Source organism: Heloderma suspectum, chromosome 4 (genome assembly GCF_057233095.1).
Source record: "Heloderma suspectum isolate Gila_16-S chromosome 4, 16-S_ref, whole genome shotgun sequence".
Taxonomy (NCBI): domain Eukaryota; kingdom Metazoa; phylum Chordata; class Lepidosauria; order Squamata; family Helodermatidae; genus Heloderma; species Heloderma suspectum.
In genome coordinates, this window is record NC_139461.1 from 135869521 (window position 1) to 135895771 (window position 26251).

General features: G+C 40.9%; 1 protein-coding gene across 1 annotated transcript in view; it reads right to left on the reverse strand.

The window, feature by feature from the left end:
- The window catches only part of ANKRD33B (ankyrin repeat domain 33B), a 61059-nt gene that overhangs the window by 13235 nt on the left and 21573 nt on the right, over positions 1-26251 (reverse strand). The window contains exons 2-3 of the mRNA XM_084850587.1: positions 11031-11160; positions 2434-2574 (exon numbers count right to left, since the gene is read on the reverse strand). Of these exons, the coding sequence (XP_084706713.1) occupies positions 2434-2574; positions 11031-11160 (271 nt within the window). The remainder of the gene's footprint in view (positions 1-2433; positions 2575-11030; positions 11161-26251) is intronic.

The window sequence follows — 26251 nt, forward strand, 5'->3', positions numbered from 1 at the left end:
CTTTAGATTTTTTAACTTTCTACGTTTTACAGTTTTACCATGTTGTATTACATGAGTAGGAGCTTCCAGGTATTTGAATAAAATAAAATATATAGTACTGTAGTATCTGCTTAAGCAACAAGTTATCACTAAGGCTTGCACTGGGGTAGGGTTATTCTCACATCTCTCAAAATAAGGCCACAAAAGCTTAGTTCTGTTTCTTCTGAACCTTTTGACAATAAATCCCTGTTTCATCTTCTTTAGTACACTAGAAGCCCCATTATTTCTAGCAATGGCTGAGCATCCTTTAATCCATTAATTATCTCTAAATATAATGTTAGGTCAGTAACTCTCAGGCTCACAGCTTCCCTAGAATGAACAGCAGTAATGATCCATCTCCCCATCATTTTGCCATTAACCCAAGTTCCCTGGTGACCTCAAATACACTGCAAATGCTCTGGCCTACAGGAGCTTTCAACTACCCTGTGAACAAAACAGCACATTCTCATAACTATAAGGGCTTTTCAGGGGCAAACTCTTTAGGTCCCTTACCCCACACAGTTTGCAAATATGCCCTGTCGTGAACTGATTTGTGTCAAATTATCTTTGTGAAGGCAAATACCCGCTGCAATAGCTTTTGACCAAAACTGGGATATGCCCTGCCTCCAGCTTTGTCCCACATCCCCTGGACACAGCAATACTATCTCCCCTTGCACAGCAGTTCCAGCACAGCCACTCCTTTGGAACCGCACAGCAATCCCTACCCAGCAGTATTATGCTTCCAGGCTTCAGGTATTCTTGCATCATCCACCAAAATCCTCAACCTCATGCTTTCCCTGGAAATTAAAATGGTGGCAATAGTGACTGTAAAGCTCAGCAGTGCCTTTTACCAGCTCTAGATAGGTCGCCAGCTGAGGCCTTTCTGGCAAAGACCTATCTCTGCTGCCACCACTTTTGTTGCTTTGGATGGCAGCTGCTACCATCTGCCTGCAGCAGAGTGCCCTTATTACTGCCAGCTGGCCTAATGCCTCTGTCTAAGAAAGGACCCCTTAGAGCAAGATATTTGGGCATTGTAGGCAAATAATCTCTGTGGCCACCTTGCCCTCAATGCCTCACTTTGAAGAAGGACCCTTCAGAATAAGTGCAATGATGGGCAAGCTTCCCCACATTACTGATACGAATATAGCAGAGAGAAAGATAGAGAGAGATGGGGGAGGGAGGGTGCCAGCACTGGATGATGGACTAGATCAGTCTTTGATCTGATCCAGCAAGGCTTTTGTTATGTTCTTAAATGCAGCGGGTCACTGCAGGAGAGATGGATTTCTCTGTCCCTCCTCTTTGTTGTTCAGTCGTGTCCGACTCTTCGTGACCCCATGGACCATAGCACGCCAGGCCTTCCTGTCCTGCGCTCTCTCCCGGAGTGTGCTCAAGTTCATATTCATTGCATTGGTGATGCTATCTAGCCATCTCATCCTCTGTCGTCCCCTTCTCCTTTTGCCTTCAGTCTTTCCCAGCATCAGGATCTTTTCCAGAGAGTTTTCTCTTCGCATTAGGTGGCCAAAATATTTGAGCTTCAGCTTCAGTATCTGTCCTTCCAATGAGCACTCAGTATTCTTGCCAAGAAAAATTTAAATTGTTTTATTGTGTGTTGTTTGGTTTTAGTTTTTGTGAACCGCCCAGAGAGCTTCGGCTATTGCGCGGTATAGAAATGAAATAAAGAAAGAAAGAAAAGAAAGAAAACCCCATGGAACGTCCCTCCTCTAACAGCCCACAAACTAGCAAATAATTTTTATTTTAGTTTTTTTGCAGGCCAGTACGTTTTGTGGGCTTATTTACAAGGCTGACCTAAATAGCTTGGGGCCAGCTTATCTTAGGGCTTGTCTACTCCGACATGAGCCTGTCCTGCATGAGTTCATGTCCTGCTTGTGGGCTTCCCACAGGCATCTGTTTGGCCACTGTGGGAACAAAATGCTGGACTATATATAGTACAGCTGCTCTTCTGTTCATACGAAGGTGGGAGAAAAAGTCTTTTCAGTGGTGGGACCACAACTGTGAAATACCTTTCCTGTGATGTTCTGACTGGCCCTTCTCGTAAATCTTCAGGCAATTGCTGAATACTATTTTCTATAAATTTCAGGGTGCTTTTAATGTTTAATTTTAGTATTCCAGTTGCAGCTCTCTGCTTTTAATTTGGCTGCTGGTTTTAAACTGTCTGCTTTTCCGTGTGCAATCTTATTGTGTAGTTTAAAAATACTTGTAACCATTATAGATCCATCTATAGAAATTTGGTTGTAGAAAACAGCAGTAAGCAACAATAATTTTACGTCTCTCTGTATCCATCTGTAATAATAGCAGGGCCTACCAAGAGAGTAAATACTGCAGTTCTTCACTGAGGATTAATCTTTACAATGATTCAGTGGGAATGAGGATAATGAAACTGAGAAGTCCATATACCTGCCAACATTAAGGCTCTGACACATTCTGTTCGGCCGTGCATTGCAGACTTCATGAGTGCAGTAAATCCAAAGACATTCCTTTTCTCAATATCAAGGCCAGGATAATAGTTGAGTAAATACTGTGTAATCGTAATATGTCCTACAAAAAAGAATAAAAATGTAAAGGCACAAAAGAATATCAGTTTCATCAATATGAATTTCACTTGTTTATTTACTGAGATTTTAAAACTACAAGGTTAAGGCTCAGGGCAGATTCATTCTCTCTCTCTCTCACACACACACACACACACACGTTTCAGAGTCAAATGCACACTAGAGTATAAACACTATGCCTGGGATCCTGAGATAAGTTAACTTAAGGAGCCTTACAGAATGAAAGTTTCCCCTTCCCCCCTGCAACCAACTCTGCCCCCCCCCCGGAGGGTGGGGGCTTCTGGACAATGTGGGATAGGACACAGGGACTGCTGTGGGAAGATGGAATTGCCTCAAATCAGGCTTGCATCCTAAGATAAGTTAAATGTAAGGAAATTCACAGAAGGAAAGTTTCCTGCCCCATCTTCCAGCCCCAGCAGTCCCCATGCTGCATTGTTAAGCAGTGCCTGCACCCTAATAATCTGAGGAGACTTTGGGGAGTTGCAGGTGGCTGCAGGGGGAAGGAGGGGATGGAAAATTTTCCTTCTGTGAACTACCTTAAGTTAACTTGTCTTAGGATCCAAACCAATATATTATCCTTTTAACTAGAATTACTTTATTACTACTGTCTCATACAAGCCTAACCATGGCTTAACCAGTGAATGGGCAGTGTAGTCAACAGCAGGACGGACAACTTCTGTGTTCATGTGAGCCTCTCCATTCATGGTAGAGATCAGCCTCTCCTAGCCTGTTGCCTTCTAGGTTGGTCATGCTGGCTGGGGATGATGGGAGTTATAGTTTAACACATCTGGAGGGCACTAGGTTGGGGAAGGCTACTCTAGATACTAATTTAGGGGTTGCAACAACCTGACCATGAGTGGTCAGGCTTTACATAAAATTGCATCATCTAGCAATAAAGACTACAGGCGTAGAGCACATTACTCCAATGATATAAAGTCACTGATTTGGAGGCTGAACCAAGGTGCTTCCTGAAATACCCTCTATAGATGCATATTGGTAGGGAAATGCACATACAGATTTTCTGCTTCCTTTCCTTGCAGAATGTTGTTTACAGTATATTGTCTGAAAGTTGGTTTGGTGTATTAATCACCAGTTGCCTATCCCTGGTCAAAATGATAATTTAAGCAGTTGTTGGAGATCATAATGGGTCATACAGGAGAGGGGGTTCTAAGATATAAACTGTCCATACAATTTAGTGCCTAATAGATTAAAAGCAGTATTTTTGAATTATGCCTACAAAGCTACAGGAAGCAAATTAAGCCATTGGAGAATGAATGCAATGTTCCCCCAACCACCCACTGCCATCAAATACAATTTCCAAGTAATCAACAGTAGCAATACAGAGTGCATTAGCATTATAATCAAAGATTATTACATTCATAGTAATTTGGTGGGTTCCATGGTAAGGAGAAATATTTTAAAATGGGGGAAGTTGGATTCCAGGGTTGGATCCATATTTAGTCTTACCTAGAGTAGACCTATTGAAACTAATGGGACTTGAGTTAGTCATGACTAACTTCAGTCCCACTTATTTCAATGACTCTTTTCTAACAAAATCAAGATCCAATCCCAGGCTTGCAGTATCTACTTTGGTTTTTAGTAGAACCCCAAGATTCACCAATAGGAGATGCACTCAGAGTTAAAGAACTTCTTTGAGTATCAGAACTGAACAGAACTCACAGTCCTTCCACACATTTTTTTTCATGGTGTCACTTTGTTGTTCCTAAATATTGGGAGTCATAAATCCTGGCTGAACTAGTTAAGATAACTCAGATCTACCTTCTGCCCACTCCCGTTTTAAATTATCTTAATCAGTACTTTATTTTTACACTGTTGTTGTTTTGCTGGTCATACCAGGATTCAGTTCCCAGTCACTACTAAAAAAACCCACACAAATAAACCCAAGCCTCTTGGACAGAGACAGGACAGAGTAAGAATTGAAGTAACTGAATAAGTAAATAAAGATATGCAACACATTTATTCTTATAAATGGTTTCAGCAGACCACATCAGACATAATCTCCAACAGAAGGTTGGCTTGCCTTTCGGCTTGGTAAGGCAGCATCATTGAAAAATGCAGAGCGGTGAAAATCTATCAGAGGCTAGACGTTAGGGAGCTAACAGTCTGAAGACCAATTAAACGATCAAGCCCTTGTAATTGGGCTGACAGAACAAGACAAACATCTAGTGCCATTATTACTCATTCAGTTTTTTTCTCACTTGTCATTTGTTGTATGATGGGTTGATGGGTTGTGTAATAATGTAGTCTGTCAGCCAGCTGCAACAACAACTTAATTATTGTAAGCTGTAAAAAAATGTTCTCTGATCTTACTTTGCAGTCCGGTAAAATATTTTGCAATGTGTGTCAGACAGTTAAATTTATTCAAGAATGTTTATGAAGAAGTTTCATGCAAACAAATAAAACAAAATCCATAGCAGGACATCTGGTGCAGCCTTAATGATCAGTGGCTTCATGGCACCTAAACAAACCTGCACTTTCTAGGAGAGCTGCATGTTTTATCTGTTAAGCAGCACTAATTATGCTCAGCTTATGGGCTCCTATGCTCTTTGGTTGTCTTTTCCTAACATGATCCTTTTCTCCGAATCCCTCTGTTTAGGTACTGACTATAAGTATTCCAAAACATTATAGAAGAAAGAGAACATGTCAGGCATTCATGCTGAGCATCTGTATGGCTTCCCCATACCACCCCCAACTTCCACAGGCTCTCTTGAGTCCAGGTGGGAAGCGTGGGTGGTGACACAACAATCTGAAACATACAGGGACAGCTTTGTCAATCTAACAGAGAAAAGAAAGAAGAGATGCAAAATAACTAAGATGACCAACTTGACCAACTTCTACTTGACCAACTTCTCTTGATTTAGGAATGTGCAAGCTTTTAGTTTACACTCCACAATCCAAAATGCTGAGAGGGGATAAGTAACTAATAATAACAATGTCCACATCTTTTGCCATTCTCGTGCCCTCTGATTCTGTGAGGACGAATGCGAAAGCTCTATATTCATTTCCCCTTCAAGTCTTGGGGCCTGCAGCTAGAAGCCTCCTCATTCAGACTTCATTACTGTCCTCAGTGAGCATGGAACGATGAAGGAGCATGGGAAGAGAAAGAAAGAGAAAAGAGCACGGAGGAGCCTAAGTGGGCATGACAATAAGTAGGCTGACACCCTCTGAAACATAATTACAAGAATGAGGTAAGGTGGGCAGTATGGCAGGCCTGGGGAAATATTCTGAATTCCTAAATGCCAAGGTCATGCCTAGTACAACTGGCCCAGTTAAGTGATTTGAACATGCATATGTCCAGGGCATAACGCTTCTGAAAAGTGCACCCAAATGATCAAAACAGTGTCAGTCTACCACTGTACATACAAAAGGAGAGCAATCCATGTTTTTTTAAAAAAAATGTAATGCATAACAAAAAATGTGGCTGAGAAAACATTGAAAAACAATGCATGGCATGAACTGTTATTCTCCCTTATTCAAACCATTTAATCAGGAAGACACACTACCCATTTTAAATTGACCTAACAGCAAGAACACACATCTGCACTTTCACACAAGTATGCACAAACACAGGTCCACATGTAATCCCTTGCACATCATGGCATGGAGCCCTACATATACTGTGCACATTACTTCTCCATCCTCCTTCCCCAGAAGCATCTAGTATCTTTTTCATGCGGACCCACACAGGTATCTGTGTTCTCTCTCTCTTGAGCACACACAGGCACATCCCTCTTCCCACCGTCAGAAGTACAGGCTAATTGTGTCAAAAACAAGTTATGGATGAATGCCAGTATCATGCCAAAACATAACCTTGCTATGTAGGTCCCAAAGACTTTTTTTTGTGACAGAGGTGAACTGAGAATGCCTACAATGTATTTTTCCTTACAATCCCGTATTTGTTTTCAATGTACATTTATCGTTCCAGACTAGTGAACTGTGGACCACCACAGTTTAAAGTTGCCCCAAGACCATGTCAAAAATAGGAGAGGAAAATGGTAAAGGTCTTCTCCAGAGCAAACATTTCTCTGAAATGTTTCCCCCTCTTATCTCTTCTGTCACTTCTGGCCACTTCCTAGATCAGGGGTGGTGAATGTGTAGCCCTCCAGATGTTTTGAGATACAACTCCCATCAGCCCTAGCCAGCATAAAACAGAGAGGGAAGTTGTAGGCCAAAGCATCTGGAGGGCCACAAGTTGACCACCTTTGAAAGTTTCTACTTTCAAATCCTCCACAACCTCAAATCTTGATTTGCTTGCCCCACTATTCCACCAAGCTGTTCACCCCATTAATCCACTACCCTCGTTTACTCCCTCCATTCATCATCATGTTCTCAGGCTGCTGAGCTACTTCGGAAGAAATGTAAAAAAACCAAATAAAAAACCTAACCAAGTTTGCTCACTTGAAATTCATGCTTTCTTCCTTCTCTTTTATTTATCTGGCCAAGCAACGTTAGCATCACACACATTCCAATAATCCCCAGACCATCTTTAACTTTTGAAGCTCTATTAAAGCCTGCCCCTCTCTGTCCCCTCACTTTTCACCCACAACTTGCCTCCATCTTCAGTCATATGATGGAAGGAGGGGATAACAAAAGGTGAGGTGGTAAACAGGAGACATGAAGGAATAGGGTCCAGAGGGCATGTGGCAGAGTTAGATGAGGACAGAGAAGCCATCTACTCAAGAGGTATGGGAGGAAGAAGGAAAGGACTGAGGGAACTGGAGGAAGTTGCAGGGAGGAAGAATAGTATGGGTAAGGGAAAAAGAGTGTTTCACAAACATCAGAACTTCAGGGGGAGACTCAAGTATGAGATTGCTAAAGGTCTTTATCAGTATGTTTGAATCTGTTTAGAATTCAACCAAGACTAAGGTTTTCTCTCCTACTACAGGTGTTACATGAGCATAGCAAAGCTAGGAAAATTGTGTTATCACTAATTACTGCTGCTGTACATGGTCACTCTACTTGTAAAGACTATACATTTGAGCTTTGCCTAGAAATGTCACCTCTAAACTTCTTGCATTTCATGGCCTCAGTATTTATAATTTTCTTATTTAAGTTGGTGAACATGTTTGCATATATTGGTCCACATAGTTCAAGGATTTGTTCTTCAATCTGTCTTCATCACAAATGACTGTATTATTCAGATTTTCAAGTTCATGTGTAGTTACTAGCTCAAGTTAATGGCAATCAATTAACTCCACTTAAAAGCCCCAATATAAAACATAAATCTTCATATCTCCTCATAGCTGAAGTGGTAGGAGAAAGGCAAGATGCTAATCAAGACCTCTAGTTTTATGAGCTCTTTCAACATAAACTATCAGGGCTAGGAAAAATGATTGCCAATAGAATGCACAATTAATTCAGAATGCTAATAGTCCATGAAAAAGCTTAAATTTACAACTGCTTAGTGTTTCCCAGTAATGAGAGCAGTTGCTTGGATGCTTCCAACAAATGTAGATGTGTGGAAAAGGGGCAAGAGAAAACTGAGCACTGCAATTGCAATAAATTGCAATTACTGCAATATTGCAAATCACTGCAATAAAGGGATAGATCCTCTTATGCTTGTAGGTGGTGAACAAAAAGGAAGCTGGATAATAGATCTGGAACTGGACCCAGCTGAAGTGTTCCTTTCATCAATATTGCATAGAATTGTGTTCTGGGCAGCCTGCTCAGGAGCTTTTTTTTGTTTTTTAAACATTATAATTTCAGGGAACTTAAAATCAATCAACATCTGTTTTAAGAGTTTAACAACAGCAATTGTATTGAAAATAATAGAAATATTGGACAAAAAGTTGACAGAAAATAGAAATTGTACAGTCTGACAGAGAGGGATGCAATCAGTTTGACAAGTAACTGAAGATTCTGAAATTTTACAGTGGTTATTGAAAAAGAATCATAGTTAAGGTAATATATAAAAGTCTATAAATAAATGCACTTTTCATTAAAATACATAAATTCCTTGTAAGGCTGTTTCTAGTGTACTGCAATTACAAAATGATAGTTCCGCCCCAACCATACAATAATCAATAAGTATTAACTCTAAAGAAGTGTAACAAGTTCCTGAATGAAAGAAAGGTTGACAACATTGTTATTCAGCTTTATAAATGGAGACAATAACTTCACGCTAATTATAGGGAACCTTTCTATGCATCCTGTGGACTAAAGTTAGCTTAATTTTCTTTGGGGATCAGTATCAAATACTGATAGACTGTATAAAATCAATGTCAGCCCTCTGGATTAATACTGAGGTCATTATAATTAAGTATAAAGTATAAAGGCCAGAAAATACCCAGCTTTAAATCTCATCCTTTCACTGGCCAGATATATATCCTGCATGGGCACAACCAAAACAGGTTATACAGTAAACAAGGCCACCTAAACCTAGTTAAAAAGCTATGTCAGATATTGGGTTTTTTTAAAGGCAATATTCAAAATTAAACAAAACAGAACTATCAGAGAAGATCACAGAGGATTAATAGCTTTTCATTGCAAATATTTTTATGAATTCCAGTTAGATAGAAGACAAATATTTTGGCAACGGAATTCCAGAAAATTATCATTACATTGTATCAATTCTAATATTTTGTACAATAGCATTTAAGGATTTTAATAGGGAAGCTACTTCCACAGATAGTGTTTGCATTTTACCGCAACTTTATTAAATTCGACCCAGCACATGTACAGCCTATAGCTTGTCAATAATTCAAACCAGGGATCTTGGTTCAAAACAAGCCTTAGGGTGCAATCCTATGCATGTTAGGCAGAAAAAAGTCCAAGCAGCATTCTCCAGCCAGCCATGCATAGGATTGCACACTTAGTCAATTTCTAAACAAGTTTACTTCAAACCATGGGTTAAAAAGCTGGCTTGTTTCACTAACCCATGGTTTTTTTTAAACCAGGATTTCTTGTTTGAATATAACAGAGAATATTTAAACATGAAAATAAACTCAGCAGAAGTCTTCCTCCCGGTCACACTTTCCATCCATGTAGAGCTAAAACCACATATGAGCGCAGTCTGTATTTCAATATTTATCAATTCTATGTTGCTCTACTTTGAAATGAATGGATATTATTCAGTAATATGAAGGCATAGCATGATGCTTATCATTAACAAAGTTTACTTACATTCCTGATTTTTATTTGAAAGTAATATTTTAAAGCATTGTTGCTCAGACTAAAACGTACTGCACTCTTCCAGTGAAATGAATAGTGAAGCCCTTGAGTAACACGTATTAGAGATTTGGTATGAGTCAGGAGCCCTTGGATTGGCCCAATTCTAGATTATTGGGCTGATCTCTCAGGGGTTGTAGGGAGACAGTTCTAGGCAGGGAAGTTGTACTAGAAGGCCCTTTGTTCTTTTCCATTAATATAAAAATAAACATTTTCACCGATATCCTTGCCTGCAATACAAGTGTAGCTATACTAGTATTACTTTATTTTTTAAAAACTGTAGCAGACAACTGTCTGAATGCCAGTCGTAAACTTGCCATCCCAGCAATTGAAGCACTATGACCAGGATTCAGAGAGCTACCTATGCTTATGCAAAGGCCTTTAAAAAAATTAAAATGTGTTTTATGTCACAAAATCCGCCAATTTAAGCTCTTATGTGGTAATGCAGGAGTTATTTCCCCCTCCCCTTTGAAACAGCAGCAACTACTTTTGAAACTCCACTCCATTTTGTTATACAGCATACGGGACTGCTGCTTGGAAAAAAATAAGTCTATAGCCTCCTTGGGCTCATGTAATGGTTTTAATGGTTCCCTGAACTGTTTCCTAAAAATATTAAATTGTTTTTATCTTTGAAAAGCACTGAATGAATACATTTTATAATGCCCTCTACTAGCAAACTCAGGTGGTGAGTGCTGACAGGAATGAAGTCAAAATGGGGTCACTGAGAAACAAGAGTGAGATACCACCATGCTTTTATGAATCCCGAAATTTGTAGAAGTACAAACAATACTTTAAACAAATCTCTAAGGGGGCAACCCCTTTCCCCACAAAACAAACTAGTGAGAACTGAACTGAACATGCTTGGTAGCTACAGTATTTGTAGCTATCCTGTATTAAAAAAAAGGAGGGGGGATAGTTTAGAAAAGGATAATAGAAAGGACATCCCCCCCCCCCCCCCGGTGAAAAGTATCAGTCATTTCCAACAAGTCTAATCCAGTAGATGGACCCTGGTGTGCATTAAATTTGTGACAGCCTCGCTAGCTATAGTGCTGGACTGCATTAAAAAGGACAAGCTTCTCTGAAATGAATGGAAGGGGTCACAGCAGCAATGCTTGCTGGAATGAGCAAAAATCTAAATATTGTGGGGAAAACCATGACATTCACTGGCTCATCACAACAAGGACAACAATAAATAGGTAGCTACAAACATGCACCATTGGACATGAAAATGAAATGAGGAGCAAACCTCCTTACCTGCCTGGGCAGCTGTAATTAGAGCCGTGTTCCCTTCACTGTCCTGCCAGTTTACATCAATATGAGGGCATTGTGCTAAGGCTATTACAATATCCACAAACCCTTGGTAGCAGGCAACAATAAGGCCAGTCTATAAATAAAAAATAAGTTGGTTAAAGGGAAGCACGTTCAGACACTTTGAACCCCATATTTGATTCCAGATTTTATTATTTTACATGAGGGCTATAATATAACATCGGCTAGCAATGCACTCAAGCAAAAGTGCCAAATCAGAATTTTTAATTATTTCTAACATTTAAAAACCAACTTTGCTACTTCATGGAAGTTCAAGGAAACTAACAAGAATATAGATGCATAAAATCAAATTAGTAAAATAACTCTGGAAACCAATAAAACAATACAATCTATCAAAAACAAAGCACTCAATGAAGTCATTGAAAGCCACACCAGGAGGCAGATCTAGATCATGAAAGCTTGTCTAAAAAAAAGTTTTACTCTGTTTCTGAATAAATCTGGGGCTGGGATTCCTTTCGGAGGGAGTCACATAATTGCAGTGCTTCTGCAATTTAGAACTACGTAATGTCAGGACTGCACTACAGATGTGGGTCTGAGAGTAGAATTGCACCAAAGGTGGTTGAATGTGTTTGAATATGGAAATTGTTTTAAAATTGCACTATTTCCTCAGGTCTCAAAGAATGTTTTTCTAATGGGGGGGGGGGGAGACGATTATAATAATGACTTAAGATAAAGTTCCCAGAGGACATAGGATACCATGGGCCTCCAGCTTCATGGGCACAGAGGGAGGTCTGATGGTGGAGGCCCTCTCTGGACAGTAGCAGAAAGCTCAGCCTCCATGCCTGCTCTACTGTCACTGCTCCAATGGTGGTAAGGAAAAAAAGGGGGCGTTCCAGGAGTGTATCAGGGGAGGCTTTGGATGCACAGGATCCAAAGCCACCTCATCCCCGATATGCCCTCCGAACAGGGGAAGCTATTTGCCAGTCCTGGAGCTGGCATACTTATTTTGCCTGCCACTGAGACCAATTGGACAGGAAATCTTTAACAAGATAATGTAGGGAGCAATCCTACGGCCACTAGACATTGTCCAGAGGGCCACAGGAGATGCTCTTTTCCAGGAACCGACCTCAGAGCCCGCGCTCCAAGATCAGTTCCCAGAAAACTGACTTCCCCTCTTGTCCACGCTGCCTTGGAGGCAGCGCGGAGAAGCCCCGTGCTCCACACTCGTAAGAGGAGCGTGGAGCAACTGAAAAGGGGCATTCTGGGGTGGGGAGAGCAGAGCTGCGCGTATGACACATCCAATGTGTCTTATGGCAGCTTCCTATCCCGGTCGGGGGCCCCGCCACTAGATAGCTGAAAATGGCTATCTAGTGAAAAACAGCAAGGCCGGAGAGGCGTGGAGGGAATGATCCCCCCACATGCCTCTCCTGCCTTGCTTTGGATAGGTGGTCGCCTCTGAGTTTGGAGGTGGCCGCCTATCTAGTTAGGATTGCGCCCTTTGTGGGTTAAAAATGGGGAAAAGCCACCCCCACTTTCTGCTCTGGCCTGTGAGAACCCAGCAAGGTTTAGGAGTTCCTTTACCATGGATTCTCCCTCCCCAACCCAACCCCTATTGGATTGTTCTGGTCGGCTGTTGAAAGTGCTTCATATACTGCATTTTGTTATAATCCGAGCAAGAACCCTCTAAAACAGGTGAGTATTTTTCAGATATTTATTTAATTCATTTATAGGCCACCTTTGCAGGGTTACCCCTCGCAACATAGCCCACAACATATTAAAACTATCTGTAACAACATATTGAAGATGTGGGGGCTTAGGCTAAGAGAATATGCTTTGCCTACAACCACTTAGTGAGTTCATAACTTCAGGCAAGTCTCTGGGGCTGTTCACACGACACGCCAGGCACTCAGGGTGGGTTGTTGAGAGCAACCCACCCAGGGTGTGAAGCGCACTGCCAGACAATCAGGCAACCAACTCACCATGGGTGGGTTGCTCCCTTGTCTCCTGTCCCTCTCCCTTCAGTCCTCCACCCCACATCCTAGGGGACCTGGCGACAGACCCATCTTGTCTGCTACCAAGTCCCCCTTCCTGGCTCTGACTGCAATTGGGGTCAGTTCCCCCCGCCTTTTTAATTTCCCTGGCTGTTTGGGCACCATTGGAGGGGCTGTCACAGGCAAGGGAAAAGGGCACGGGTAATAATCTCAATGGAGATTCACAAATGGAAATTCTTGCTGAGTGGCTCGCTGCCCAATGCCCTTTACCTACTGTGGGACACATTCCACCTGCAGATGACATGCTAAGCAATGGTAGGTTGCTCTGGAAAAACAACCCAGTGTTGCTTAACGTGTTGTGCGAACCCAGTCACTAAATGAGATGAAGGGCACAATCGTCAGGAAATTCTCCTGCACCAACTCTATTGAAATGAATGAGAGCTGCACAAAATTATCTTCGCCATGGATTATCCCTGTAAAGTACAGCAACAATATTTCACTGTGGTTCTGTTATCTTCCAAATAAAGGATTATCTCCCTGAATATATCTCCCCTCAAATGTGTTGGAACCCAATACAGGAGACCTTGGAGAATCCACTGCTTGTCCTCCCTAGCACACACTAGCAACAACGGGAGATAGAAACAGGTCCTCAAAGTGAATTATAATTATGCAAGCACTGTGACATTTCAGTTCCATCCCTAAAATTGTCTACCTGATTACTTCCATTTGTACTAAACACTACAGAAAAATATGCTGATTTGTGTAAATCTCTCACTTATGCTTAAACATGTGACCATACAGTTTTAATTGATATGGGACATTTAATCCACAGTGCCTATTAGGTACCATTTACGAGTTAGGAAAGTTAGTAATTTATGGTAGTTTAGCTAAGCACCATGGTTTCCCATTATTGAGAAGTTAATCTTTTTAAGATGTGAAATTCTAATCATTCCCAGCAGACTGCTGTTCATGCAGAAATAAAACAATGCAGATCCCCAAATACTGGTGTCTTCATTCTGTAGGGCAGTGGGGGATTAAGAGTGTTCATAAAACAATTATTCTTCCAAAAATTAATGTTAGCATAATTAAAAATGTTTGCATAATACAGGAATGCCCAATTTTAGGATTACAGAAAGCTTGTGAATGAAACAATAAATGTATGACTAGCATTCAAACCATTTCAGATATAAGCCAAATTAAATGTACATATTCTTATATTTAACTACAAGATCATACAGCAGGAGGCAATGCAAAGCTGTTTTACAACACGGTTTGTCAAATATGCTGCATACAAATAATCTAGAACTAAATTATAATAAAGTTTTGGAGTGTATAGCACACAGAACACAAATACAACGCCAAATTTTTTACTTAGACCATAGCCCAGTATGGATGACCAGGTTGCCAAATGTTTAGGTTTTCTACCAGAATTTTGCATTGTCTATAAAAAGGTGTTGATTTATTTCTGCCATGCATGATGATGTTGTTTTCCCTGTTTTTGTTTTGCCTGTTTTTTCTGCATAGTTTTCAGATTTTAAGTTTAAGATTTCAGATTTCTATTCTGCATGTTGTTTATATATTTTAAAATTTGTAAGTATCTGACGCTTTTGTGAGCTTTTTTAAAGAATTCACTTGTTTGGGGGTTATATCACTTTATTGACAAGCTAAGAAAACTGGCTGTTTATTGCTGGAATATACTGGGCAGAAACTGAACTGAAAAAGGGCTAGGATGGAGTCTTTCACCAATCTATAATAATACAAGATGTTAAATTTAACCTCTGAATGGTCCAATTCCTGGAGTATGTTTTTTGTTTGCTTGCTTGCTTTTGTAATTTTATATCTCTGCACTTATGGTTCAGTGTGTATTGTGGATGAGAGGGCTGGATGGAGTGGGATTTTGATTAATCTTGATTTTGAGGTGTGAAATTATACACAGTTGAGGACTTTACAAGCATCAAAGCAACACAATCTTCTTTTTAAAAGCCAGACATTTTTCTAAGGGAAAGAGAACAGCTTCAAAGAGAAGAAAGACTATTTTATTGATATTTGTGAAATAACACCATTATCAGTATGTGTAGACTTTTAAGACTGAGAACTTATTAACCATTTACTTACCTAAAAAAAGACGTACTAATAAAAAACTGCAGCAATGAATGGAAGGACAGGCCTATAGCCAGGGGTACTTGAGTTCTTGGTTCTAAGGGAAGCAAAAGCGGAGTGTAGCCAAACGCATACCCTGGATTTTAGGAAAGCTGATTTTAATAAACTCAGAACAATGATCAGTAAGGTCCCATGGCAAGCGACGCTAACGAGAAAAGGAGTCCAAGATGGGTGGGAGCTTTTAAAAAAGGAAATTCTCAGGGCACAATTACAAACAATTCCAACAAGAAGAAAAGGTGGAAGACAGCAGAAGAAGCCAATGTGGCTTCACAAAAAGCTTAGGGATTACCTGAAAACAAAAAAGGACACATATAGGAAGTGGAAAGAAGGCCAAGTAACAAAGGAAGAGTACAGGCAGGTAGCACAGAATTGCAGGGATGGTGTCAGGAAGGCTAAAGCTGAGAACGAGCTGAGGTTGGCGAGGGATGCTAAAAACAACAAAAAGGCTTTCTTCAGCTACGTGCATAGTGAAAGGCAGAGGAAAGAAATGGTTGTTCAGCTATTAAATAAGGATGGCAAAACGATAACAGATGACAAAGAAAAGGCAGAGGTGCTCAATTCCTACTTTGGCTCAGTCTTCTCCCAGAAGAGGGTCTATGATCCCCCTGGCAAAGGCAAAATACAGGCTGAAGGGGCAGGATTGCAGCTTGAGATCAATAGGCATATGGTCAAGGAACACCTCATTACTTTGAATGAGTTCAAATCTCCAGGGCCAGATGAACTGCATCCCAGAGTAATAAAGGAACTGGCAGAAGAACTCTCAGAACCACTGTCTATTCTCTTTGAGAAATCATGGTGGACGGGGGAAGTGCCAGATGACTGGAGGAGGGCTAATGTCCGTATCTTCAAAAAGGGTAAAAAGGAGGAACCTGGGAACTACAGACCAGTCAGTCTGACATCAATCCTTGGGAAAATTCTGGAGCAGATGATCAAGCCATCCATCTGTAAGCACCTTGAAAACAATGCAGTGATCGAAGCCAACATGGATTTGTCAAAAACAAGTCCTGCCAGACGAATCTGATCTCATTTTTTGATCAAGTAACCTCCCTTGTGGAGCGTGGGAATGCTGTAGACATCATATACCTCGACTTCAGCAAAGCTTTCAACAAAGTGCCCCATGATCTCCTGATGAGCAAACTAGCTCAAAGTGGGCTAGATGAAACCACGATCCGGTGGATCCACAGTTGGCTACAGAATCGGGCTCAAAGAGTGCTTATCAATGGGACCTTCTCAAACTGGGGAGAGGTAATGAGTGGGGTACCGCAGGGCTCAGTCTCGGGCCCAGTGCTCTTCAACATTTTTATTAATGACTTGGAGGAGGAGGTGCAGGGAATGCTCACCAAATTTGCAGATGACACCAAATTGGGCGGGATTGGACTGACTTTGGAAGACAGAAACAAAATTCAAAGTGATCTGGATAGACTGGTGCGCTGGGCAGAAAACAACAGAATGACATTTAATAGGGATAAATGCCAAGTTCTGCACCTAGGAAAAAGAAACCAAATGCACAGTTACAAGATGGGGGATACGTGGCTCAACAACACTACAAGCGAGAAGGATCTTGGAATTGTTGTTGATCACAAGCTGAATATGAGCCAACAATGTGATGTGGCTGCAAAAAAGGCAAATGCTATTTTGGGCTGCATTAATAGAAGTATAGCTTCCAAATCCAGGGAAGTACTAGTTCCACCCTACCCAGCACTGGTTAGGCCTCATCTGGAGTACTGTGTCCAGTTCTGGGCACCACACTTTAAGAAGGATGCAGACAAACTGGAGAGGGTTCAGAGGAGGGCAACAAAGCTGATCAGGGGACTGGAAACAAAGCCCTATGAAGAGAGACTGAAAGAACTGGGCATGTTTAGCCTTGAGAAGAGAAGACTGAGGGGAGATATGATAGCGCTCTTCAAGTACTTGAAAGGTTGTCACAGAGAGGAAGGCCAGGATCTCTTCTTGATCATCCCAGAGTGCAGGAAACGGAATAATGGGCTCAAGTTACATGAAGCCAGATTTCAGCTAAACATCAGGAAAAACTTCCTGACTGTTAGAGCAATACGACAATGGAACCAATGACCTAGGGAGGTGGTGGGCTCTCCAACACTGGAGGCGTTCAAGTCGAGGCTGGACAGCCATCTGTCAGGGATGCTCTGACTTGGATTCCTGCATTGAGCAGGGGGTTGGACTCGATGGCCTTGTAGGCCCCTTCCAACCCTACTATTCTATGATTCTATCTGAGTCTATGATTCTATGAGTAGGCGGGGGCGGGGGGCTGCCTCTCCTAAATTTTCTCTGACCACCTAATTTTTTTTTTTACAAACAAATAATTAAAGTGCAGTTTACAATGTTGTCTTTAAAAGGCCTACAAACCAGGTGAATGTTCCCGCCCCACTTTTTTGGCACTCCCCCAGAACCTTTAGGCTGGCTACAGGCCTGTGGTGGGAGACACCCCAGAAAAGCAGAACTCAGTAACTAGAATTGGAGCAATAACAATCACTACAGTATACTTACAAAGCCAGCCAGAGTTATCTGCATTGCTGAACTTTACAAAACATTAAACAAATGGGTAAACTTTCCCACACTCTGAGCATCTCTACACCAGCATAAAATCCCGCATTTAAAATGGGGCTTTCTACTTCCGTTTTAAATGCAGGATCACGACAGCCTCTCTTTACATGTACTTCCTCCCCCCTTTCCCCCTTATCTGAGGCTTCCATGTTTCATTATACAGCCGCTAGATGGCACTGTGGTCTAGCTCCTCTTATTGTGGCTTTTCCTTTTTCACAAGGGAACTGAAGCGAAACTCAAAGTGTGGTAATTTGATAGCTCATGATCTCAGATCTTTTAATAAATGAAATAAAGGTCTTTAATGCAGGAGACATCCTGGAGGTTAACAATGTCATCTAAAGGGCCCGCATACTTCCGTGAGTAACCAATCTCAATAGCAGGATAAAAGTTTCACATAAATAAGCCCTTACCACTTGGTAAATCTGTGTTCACTCCTTGATATGTAAATATTGTAAGAGATTATCATCCCTCCCCTGCATTCACAATGGGTTGAATCCAGACTTAGTATGCTTAGAGTAGACCCACTGAAATCAATGGGACTTCATTTAGTCAGGAATGTCTTAAGTCCCATAGATTTCAGCGGTTCCACTCTATGCATGACTAAATCTGGATCCAATCCAATCTATCTAGCTCCGAAGACATCCACGCAGTTCCATACAGATGGGAGGGTGGTTGGCAGTACAGAAATCCCCTCAGATGCCAAGGGGTGAATCTGGACGGGACTGTCCTTTACTTTACAGTAATATTTTAAAGTTGAGATGATATGGGTAATCTTATTTTGTAATTACTCTTCCGCAATACTGGTAATCATATTAGGTTGATTAAAAAAATGAAAACTTAGATTTGTTTCTCTTTTTGAAATCTGCCAAAGGCATGAGCCCCAATTCAGATATTCTTGTACGTGACATGGTATTGCATTTGTCCAATAGTGGCCCAGCAGTGCCTGGCAATTCCCATTAATGCTGCAGAATGCACATGCATGGTAGATGAGGATCACATTGGATTATACACTTCTGAATGTGTTGTTATGTGATGTGCATCCAGATATTTTTCTACACCTGACTATAGCGTGGATGGTGCCCAGTGCAGCAACAAAATCCATGCACAGAAGATTACCTCTGGACACAGATTACCCTTAGTGGAGATTAATTTAATTCATGGTTTTTCAGATATATTTAACACAACCACACACAAACTGCTTTGATTAGTAATGTCTTTTGATTAGTAACAGGACACTGATCCTTCATTATAGCTGTTACAGAAACGGAATCTATTATATCCTACAAAAGGGTCATACCTTTGTTAATGGTCTACAACTAATAAAATTAGTTCCAAAACTAGAGTTTAAAACTTCCCTAATTATAGAATTCTTAGATGACAAAATACTGTATCAAGTTTCATACTTAATAAACACTGAGTCTTCACTCCCCAGTTCAAATTTTAAAAAGATACTCTCTTCTTCTCAAGAAGGCTTAAATGCACTCAAATTTGTCTCCATTTAGGAAATTATATATAGCTTGACGGGGAATATGAAAGTTGTTCTGTCCACAAGTGCACAATATTACACTTTGATTCCCTAACATTGTTCAGAAGGAATGCAACTTGTCTAAAAGAAAAGAGAGTAGCTTGCTATCCTCTACAAGATCAGGTATAGGGCAAGACATTCTAAAAAATGCAATATAGATGTAAAAGCATCCCTGTCAAATAAAAAATGTACACCACACCATTCTAGTTTTCTTAATCTTAGTACTTGCTTCTCATATTCAAAATACTTTTAGAAATCTGTGGGCGGAATCCAGCCAAAGTTATTTCTCCCATTGCTTAACTTTCTCTTTGAAATTAATGGGACTTAAACATAAGTGCTTAACTTTGGCTGGACGATGCCCTTAGGGAGCAATCCTATGGCCACTAGACACTGTCTAGAGGGCCATAGGATATGCTGTTTTCCAGGAACTGACCTCGGAGTCCGCACTCCGACGTTGGTTCCTGGAAAACTGACCTCCCCCCACATCCGCACTGCGTCGGATGCAGCAAGGAGAAGCCTGTCCTCCATGCTTGGAAGAGCAGTGCAGAGGGACTGAAAAGGGGCGGGACTGGGGGCGTTCCAGGGTGGGGAGAGAGGAGCTGTGCGTACACGCAGCCTCCTCTCATGGTCGAGCCCCCCACGGCTAGAGAGCCGAAAACGGCTGTCTAGAGGAAAATAGGGCAGGAGAGGCGCGGAGGGAACGGTCCCCCCGTGCCTTTCCTGCCTTGTTTTGGATAGGTGGTTGCCTCCGAGTTCAGAGGTGGCCGCCTATCTTGATAAGATTGTGCCCTTAGTTGCTATAAAATAATGCAATAACAGTATTGTACAAAATGTTTTCTTTTAGCTCTCTTTGTAGAATCCCTCCCAAACAAATAATGCCCAGCAGACAACTGGAATAGTGTGCAGCTGTCTCGGAGTGCTGCAACTGAAAATTCCCTGACAGCTTTTACCACTTATGGCCTTGAATCTGCTGAGACTGGTTAACTGAGTATTTGCCACCTAGCTGCACCTGGCTAAAAAAAAAATACGTCTTCACCTTGAGCAGAAGCTTTTTGTTAAACTAAGCATTTTAACACATACCTATGAGAAGCAAAAGTGAACATGTCCTTGCACATTATTTTTGTGGCATGTGATATCAACTTCCCTAAGGAATACGGTAATTAATTTTATGAACCAAACATTTCTGCCAAACTTATTTTTTCATTCCTGAATGTTCTCATATAGACATCTGTCGAAATAATTTAAATGTATGTTGATACCAAAGTTAATAATCGTATCAGCCTTCTTATCAGATAATGACATTTCCTGTCATCTTCCTTATTTTACAATGACTGTTCTATTCACTGTGTGAGCTTTACTAAACCCAGAAAAATGTCCTCCTGCAGTCTATTTTTTAGCAAATATCATAGTAGATTTAGATTACAGTGGATTAGGTATGAGATTTTAGCAGAGACAGAACGTAGGTCAAGATCAAGCTTTAGTTACACCTGTGCAGACCCATTGATCGAGGAGTGTATAAATGTGTTAATTAGAATACTTGAGGGATTAAAATCTTATTCATAAAAGACAGTAGCCCTGTTTGGATGGTTGTTCAAAGATCCATAAATCTGGAGGGTTTCTCCATGACAATGGAAGGAGAAGCAAATGGAAGATTACTCAGATTTTTTTCAAGGGATCGGCTTTGGTGTGCTTGTGTCTGCACAAGGCTCCACAAGCGAGTGCACTGCACCACTATAAGTTGCTTCACAGAACGGGGGGTTGGGGTGAACATCATCTGACTGGCAGGGGCTGCTCAACCAATAAGAGAGCCTCCCCCCCAGGCTCTCCCCCTCTTTCTCCTTCAATAAAATTCTTGGAGGTTTCCTCCAATGTCTTGCCATAAATCACTCTCCTATCTCTCTCTCTCCCCCACCCCCTGCATTAAGTACTTCCTTAAACCAACAATCATCACGGGAACACAGTGTTGCCCCTGCCTTGAAGCTGCGAACAATCCCCTTCTCTCTCTCCCGCCCACCCCCAGCATTACTTCCTTTCTTAAATAAACAATCATTATAGGAACTCAGTGCTGCCCTGCTGCAATCAATCAAAGCTTCAAAGCATTGACATTAAGGCTCTCTGAATGTGTTATTTCAATTCAAGGGAATCTCAGTAACTTCAGGAGTGCGCATTTTGGGAACAAGACTCATTGACCACAATGGGAGTTACTTCTGAGTAGGCACTAATTGGTTTGTGCTGGGAAACACAGGGACAAGAAACACGCCTTGACTGGGGTCACGAAAAGCACACCCCTGGGCAGGGCTAGCATACCCGAGGTAAATGCGGGGGTTAGGGCACAGAACAACTATACTATGGAGAACCCAACTTAAGAAAAAGAATTGGACTTTAAGTAGTCTCAGAAAATCCAGTTTTTCCATGATAAGCTCCAGGGTGGCTGCTGGATGACCAGGATGTCATGTATCCCTAAAGACCTCCAAATGCAGCCAGCGCAGAGTAAATCACTGGTGGACACCCCTCCCTGGATGAGATCCTGGCTTATTTTCCTGATTTGTTAAGTGACATGTGAGTTCCCCAATTTGGATTTAATGAGGAACTCTAACTTAATACAAGCCAGGATCTTCATGACAGGAGGGGAGAGGAAGAGCAAAGGCGAGCTTGGCCCCAATGCTCATTCCCAGCTTCATAAGCCATGGCTTATGAAGCTTTGAATGAATGCTTGAACTGGGCCAGTGAGAATTATATATTGTGCTTGACTTTCTGAAAATTATTTTACTTATTTTCTTTCTCCAGAATTAGAGTAAGCATGATACTCAGACATTTTGCTTTACATCACAAAGTTGTACACCCTGCTGTTTCACTCCACAATATGTTATCCTTTCTTGCATGTCTTTCACTTTCATGGCAGTATAAGCATCTTCATCCAGGATCCTCTCTTCTTGTGCATCCACTAGTTTTCTTTTTAACCACTTGAATCGGTTTGAATCAGTTTACAATATTGAGGTCTTTTCCTGAAAATACTTTCATCTTTTTATGAATGTCATCAGTGTTTCTGTGCATGCATGCTAATGGAAGAATCTTTCTCTTGAGATGGGCTGTCTGAATAACTACTTTATCTCATACACTTCTGAGCTAATCAGCAAAATTGATAATGAAAATATGATTATATCTGCATTAGCAGATTTTGCTGATGTTGATTTATACAAATAAGGAAATTTGCGTTTTCAAAATCAGGTAATAATGTATATCATTGGGTTTTATCCAATTATTTTTTTCTGCTGATGGAACTGTTTTCATCAGTGGAAATGGGAGGGAGGGTGATTCTCCCCCTTGCAGTCTCTTGTGTGCCCTCAAAACTGCTCCAGAGGATTGGGGAGCTCTCTAGAGCAGATTTTGGTTGGGCAGGGTGGAAAAGAGGGAGAAAGTATCCTACCCAATTTTTTTGTACTAAATACTTACAGTTGGGCTTACTTCTGAGTATAAACGTAATGGATGTCACTGTTAGTCTGTAATGTTTCTAAAGTCTTTTTGAGAATTATTCTAGAATGATTAAATTTCAAGTGTAGTATCTTTTAGAACTGAAGGATCTATGTGTTATTTTCACTTGTGTGGGTTCATTTAAGGGAATTACATCAATGTAACTAGTTTTGAATTGACCTTAACATTTTTTTTTTCATTGTAGCTTTCCTAGGATGGTCAAGACAGATTTGACTTACTATGTTTAATTGTGACTATATGGTGTCAGTGATGTGAGTTTTCCAGATGTTTTTGAATTTTAAAAATGTCTGTTTCTCTCAAATAAATGAAGATCTAATTTAGCATATTTATTTGATTAGCAGAGCAATTCCACCTGTCTTTGCGGAGATCTCTGCTGTTAGAGGTAAGAACTGCGGAGATTTCCACAGGAGATAGGAGGGAGTACCAAGGTTGTGTCAGGATTCCATTAGCCCCCACTTTACTTCAATGCCCAAACATACACAGACAAGAGGCTTCAATCTACAGCTTTTAATCCATTACTTCACAGGGTCATACAGATGCAAATTCTCAGAGACTCTCCATCTACAAAGGAATGCCTTCAGGGGATTCAAATGGAATTTACAAGAGTTCCCCCACTCTGTGGAACTCCCTCCCTAGGGAACTCCGCCATGCCCCCTCTTTAATGAGCTTCCGCCGTGCATTAAAAACGTGGTTGTTCAGGCAGGCATTTGGGGTGGGTTAGGGTATTTTAGAAAATGTTTTTACTGTAGAATTTTATTGTTTTAAATTGTTTTATTGTATGCTGTACATCGCCCAGAGTGGCAGGGTGACCAGCCAGATGGGCGATTAATAAATTTAATAATAAAAATAATAAATAAGTTGCTGGCATTTGAAGAGGGAGGCAGTCTGACTAGCCTAACCTAAGCGAGGAGGTCCCTCACTTGTCGTGAGGCCCCTAAGCGCAGCTTTTCATGCAAGGCCAATCGGGTAGACCAACTAAGTTCCGCCCCTGCCTTCTCTCTCTTTGCTCTGCACCTGTGCCTGGCATCTATTAGGTCATCCTCCCCAAACCCTGCCTCCTCCTGTTCGCTGCCTCTCACTGGGGGGGGGGGTGAGGAGGGACCCTCATGCTCAGCTATCTGGATGTTTGTAACCTGAGAAGCAGGCCTACTCATATCTGAACTAGTCTGGGAAGACACCTCCCCCATGTCTGATGGTTCTCCTTCAGAATCTGAACTGCTATCCCACTCCCTGCGCTCAGAAACACCCCTGACAGGTTGGATCTCTGCTTCCACAGCTGGACCTCTCTCTCCATCCTTGGAATGGGAGATAGAATCTATCCTATGGCCCCTGGGATGTTCTCCCAGGAACATAGGATCGCACTGTTACATTTAGTAAACAAAAGTAAAAAAAAAAAGTAAAATCAAATAAAATCTTAATTAATGTGCCCTGGTGCATCACTGGTGATCAACAAGTGGAGGTAGACTCTACATACACATCACACAACAGATAGTTGGCACTGCCATAGATTACCTGTTTGGGGTCTGGAAGAAAATAAATCCAAGTCCTCCCCTCACTAAATCCCCAGAAGGCAAATGGCATTTCCAAAGCTGAGAGCACTGGACCTGGATTGCAGCTGTATTTGATCAGCCCAATGTTATGTACAAAGATTACTGCCATTAATTTTATAAAATGTACAGTTAGAATGTTTATTCTCTTCTGCTGATCAGCTTAAGTCCATCAATGGGCCTGAATGGTTTCTTGTGATCTTTTTTTTATTTGCTAGTGGTACAGTGACACATGTGGAAAGCTAACATGCATGTGAGGGAGACAGTTCTAGCCTAGCCTTTTCACTGATACGTTAGCTTTGCAGGGGGGAGTATTCACACCTAAAGCACCGCTTCTTTAGTCGCACAATCCAACATTGGCAATACTCTATTATATTTTTAACATGTAGTTTGGTTCTAATATACAACCTTAAACAGGAGATGGCGGAGAGCTAGAATGTTTCTACTGTGTATCTGAGTACAGTGGTATGCACCAGACTTCTTCCAAAAAATCAGCTATTTATTATTACAACTCATTGAGGAAAACACAGGACAGAAAAATTTAGATTGGAGGTGTATGTGTGGGGGAGGGGAGCAGGGGGGGAGAAACGTAACTGTTGTCCCTGGTTACTAGTTTATCCAGGCCCATGGTTATTCTGGCCCCTGAAGAGAACATATATGCCAATCGCTGTCATAGGATTCTGTGCAAAAGTGAGACTGTTTCTTCCAGTTCACTCACATGGCTTGCTCATGCTGGCTCTTTCTGGCTTGCCTCCTAAAGACATAGCACCCAACAGTTTCATTTGAAATATTCTTCCCCCCTGTATTTAAAAAAAAATTAGCATTGGAAGAATAAGGTAATATGACTACATAAGTTACCTACTTTATATACAAAGAGAACATCATTCTCTTTGGCACGAATCCCACAGATTTTGTATGAAGAGATACTCCATATCAGTTAGCTCACGTGCATTAAATATTACCTGTAGAGCAGCTTAAAATATGTCTACCCTTTTGTACAGTTTTATTTTTGACATATTAATTATTAATTACCAGCTTTGGCACTTCCTATTGCATTGAAATAATATTGATGATGATGTATTACATTTCTATACCACCCAATAGCCAAAGCTCTCTGAGCAGTTTACAAAAGATTAAAAATACCATAAAAACCATTTATGTACAAAACCTGTTTTAAACAATCAACAACAAAAATCCCTGGACTGGTTAAAATCTTATGTCAAATGCCTGGGAGTAGAAGAAAGTCTTAGCCTGGTGCCGATAAAATTCTGCTTTTGGGCATCTTTAAATTTCAGGAAATCCTCTATTTTAAAAGAAAGTACAAAGACACAATAAAGATTGGCATGGGCTACTTCTACTGTACCAGTTGCTTCTATTAAGGCACACTGACAACTCCATTTTGTTTGTAAATAATATGTCATACTTGTTGTAGAATGGCTGGATGATTTCTAAGCTATTTTAAAAAGTGTCTTGTGCAATGATAATATATCATTTTCCTTTCTGTTGTTAGATTGCTGCCTGCAGCTAGCATACATGGCATTAACAATGCCACATCTGAGTGCTGTGTGTTGAGGGATGTGGTTTAGATGACTATTTTTTTTAGCAGGATTGACAGTTATTATTTACATACAAAATTAACATTATAAGTACTATTTACTATGAGCTCACAGTTTTCAGGGAAAACAAAATGTAAAACATTTTTACTTTAAATCCTTTTCTCTCTCTCAGTAAAAAGATAGTAAAAAGAAGACATGGATTGTTTTTCAACCTTATGATTTTTATCTCCTGTATCAAGATTCTTCAAGGATTTCCCCAAATATATCTGAAGTCAAACAACATGCATCTGTGTCACACTTACACAAAAAGTCCTTCCAAGTTTCCTTGATCCTTCTCCCAGCATTCTGCTTTGCATGCATTTCCTGCTTGGAA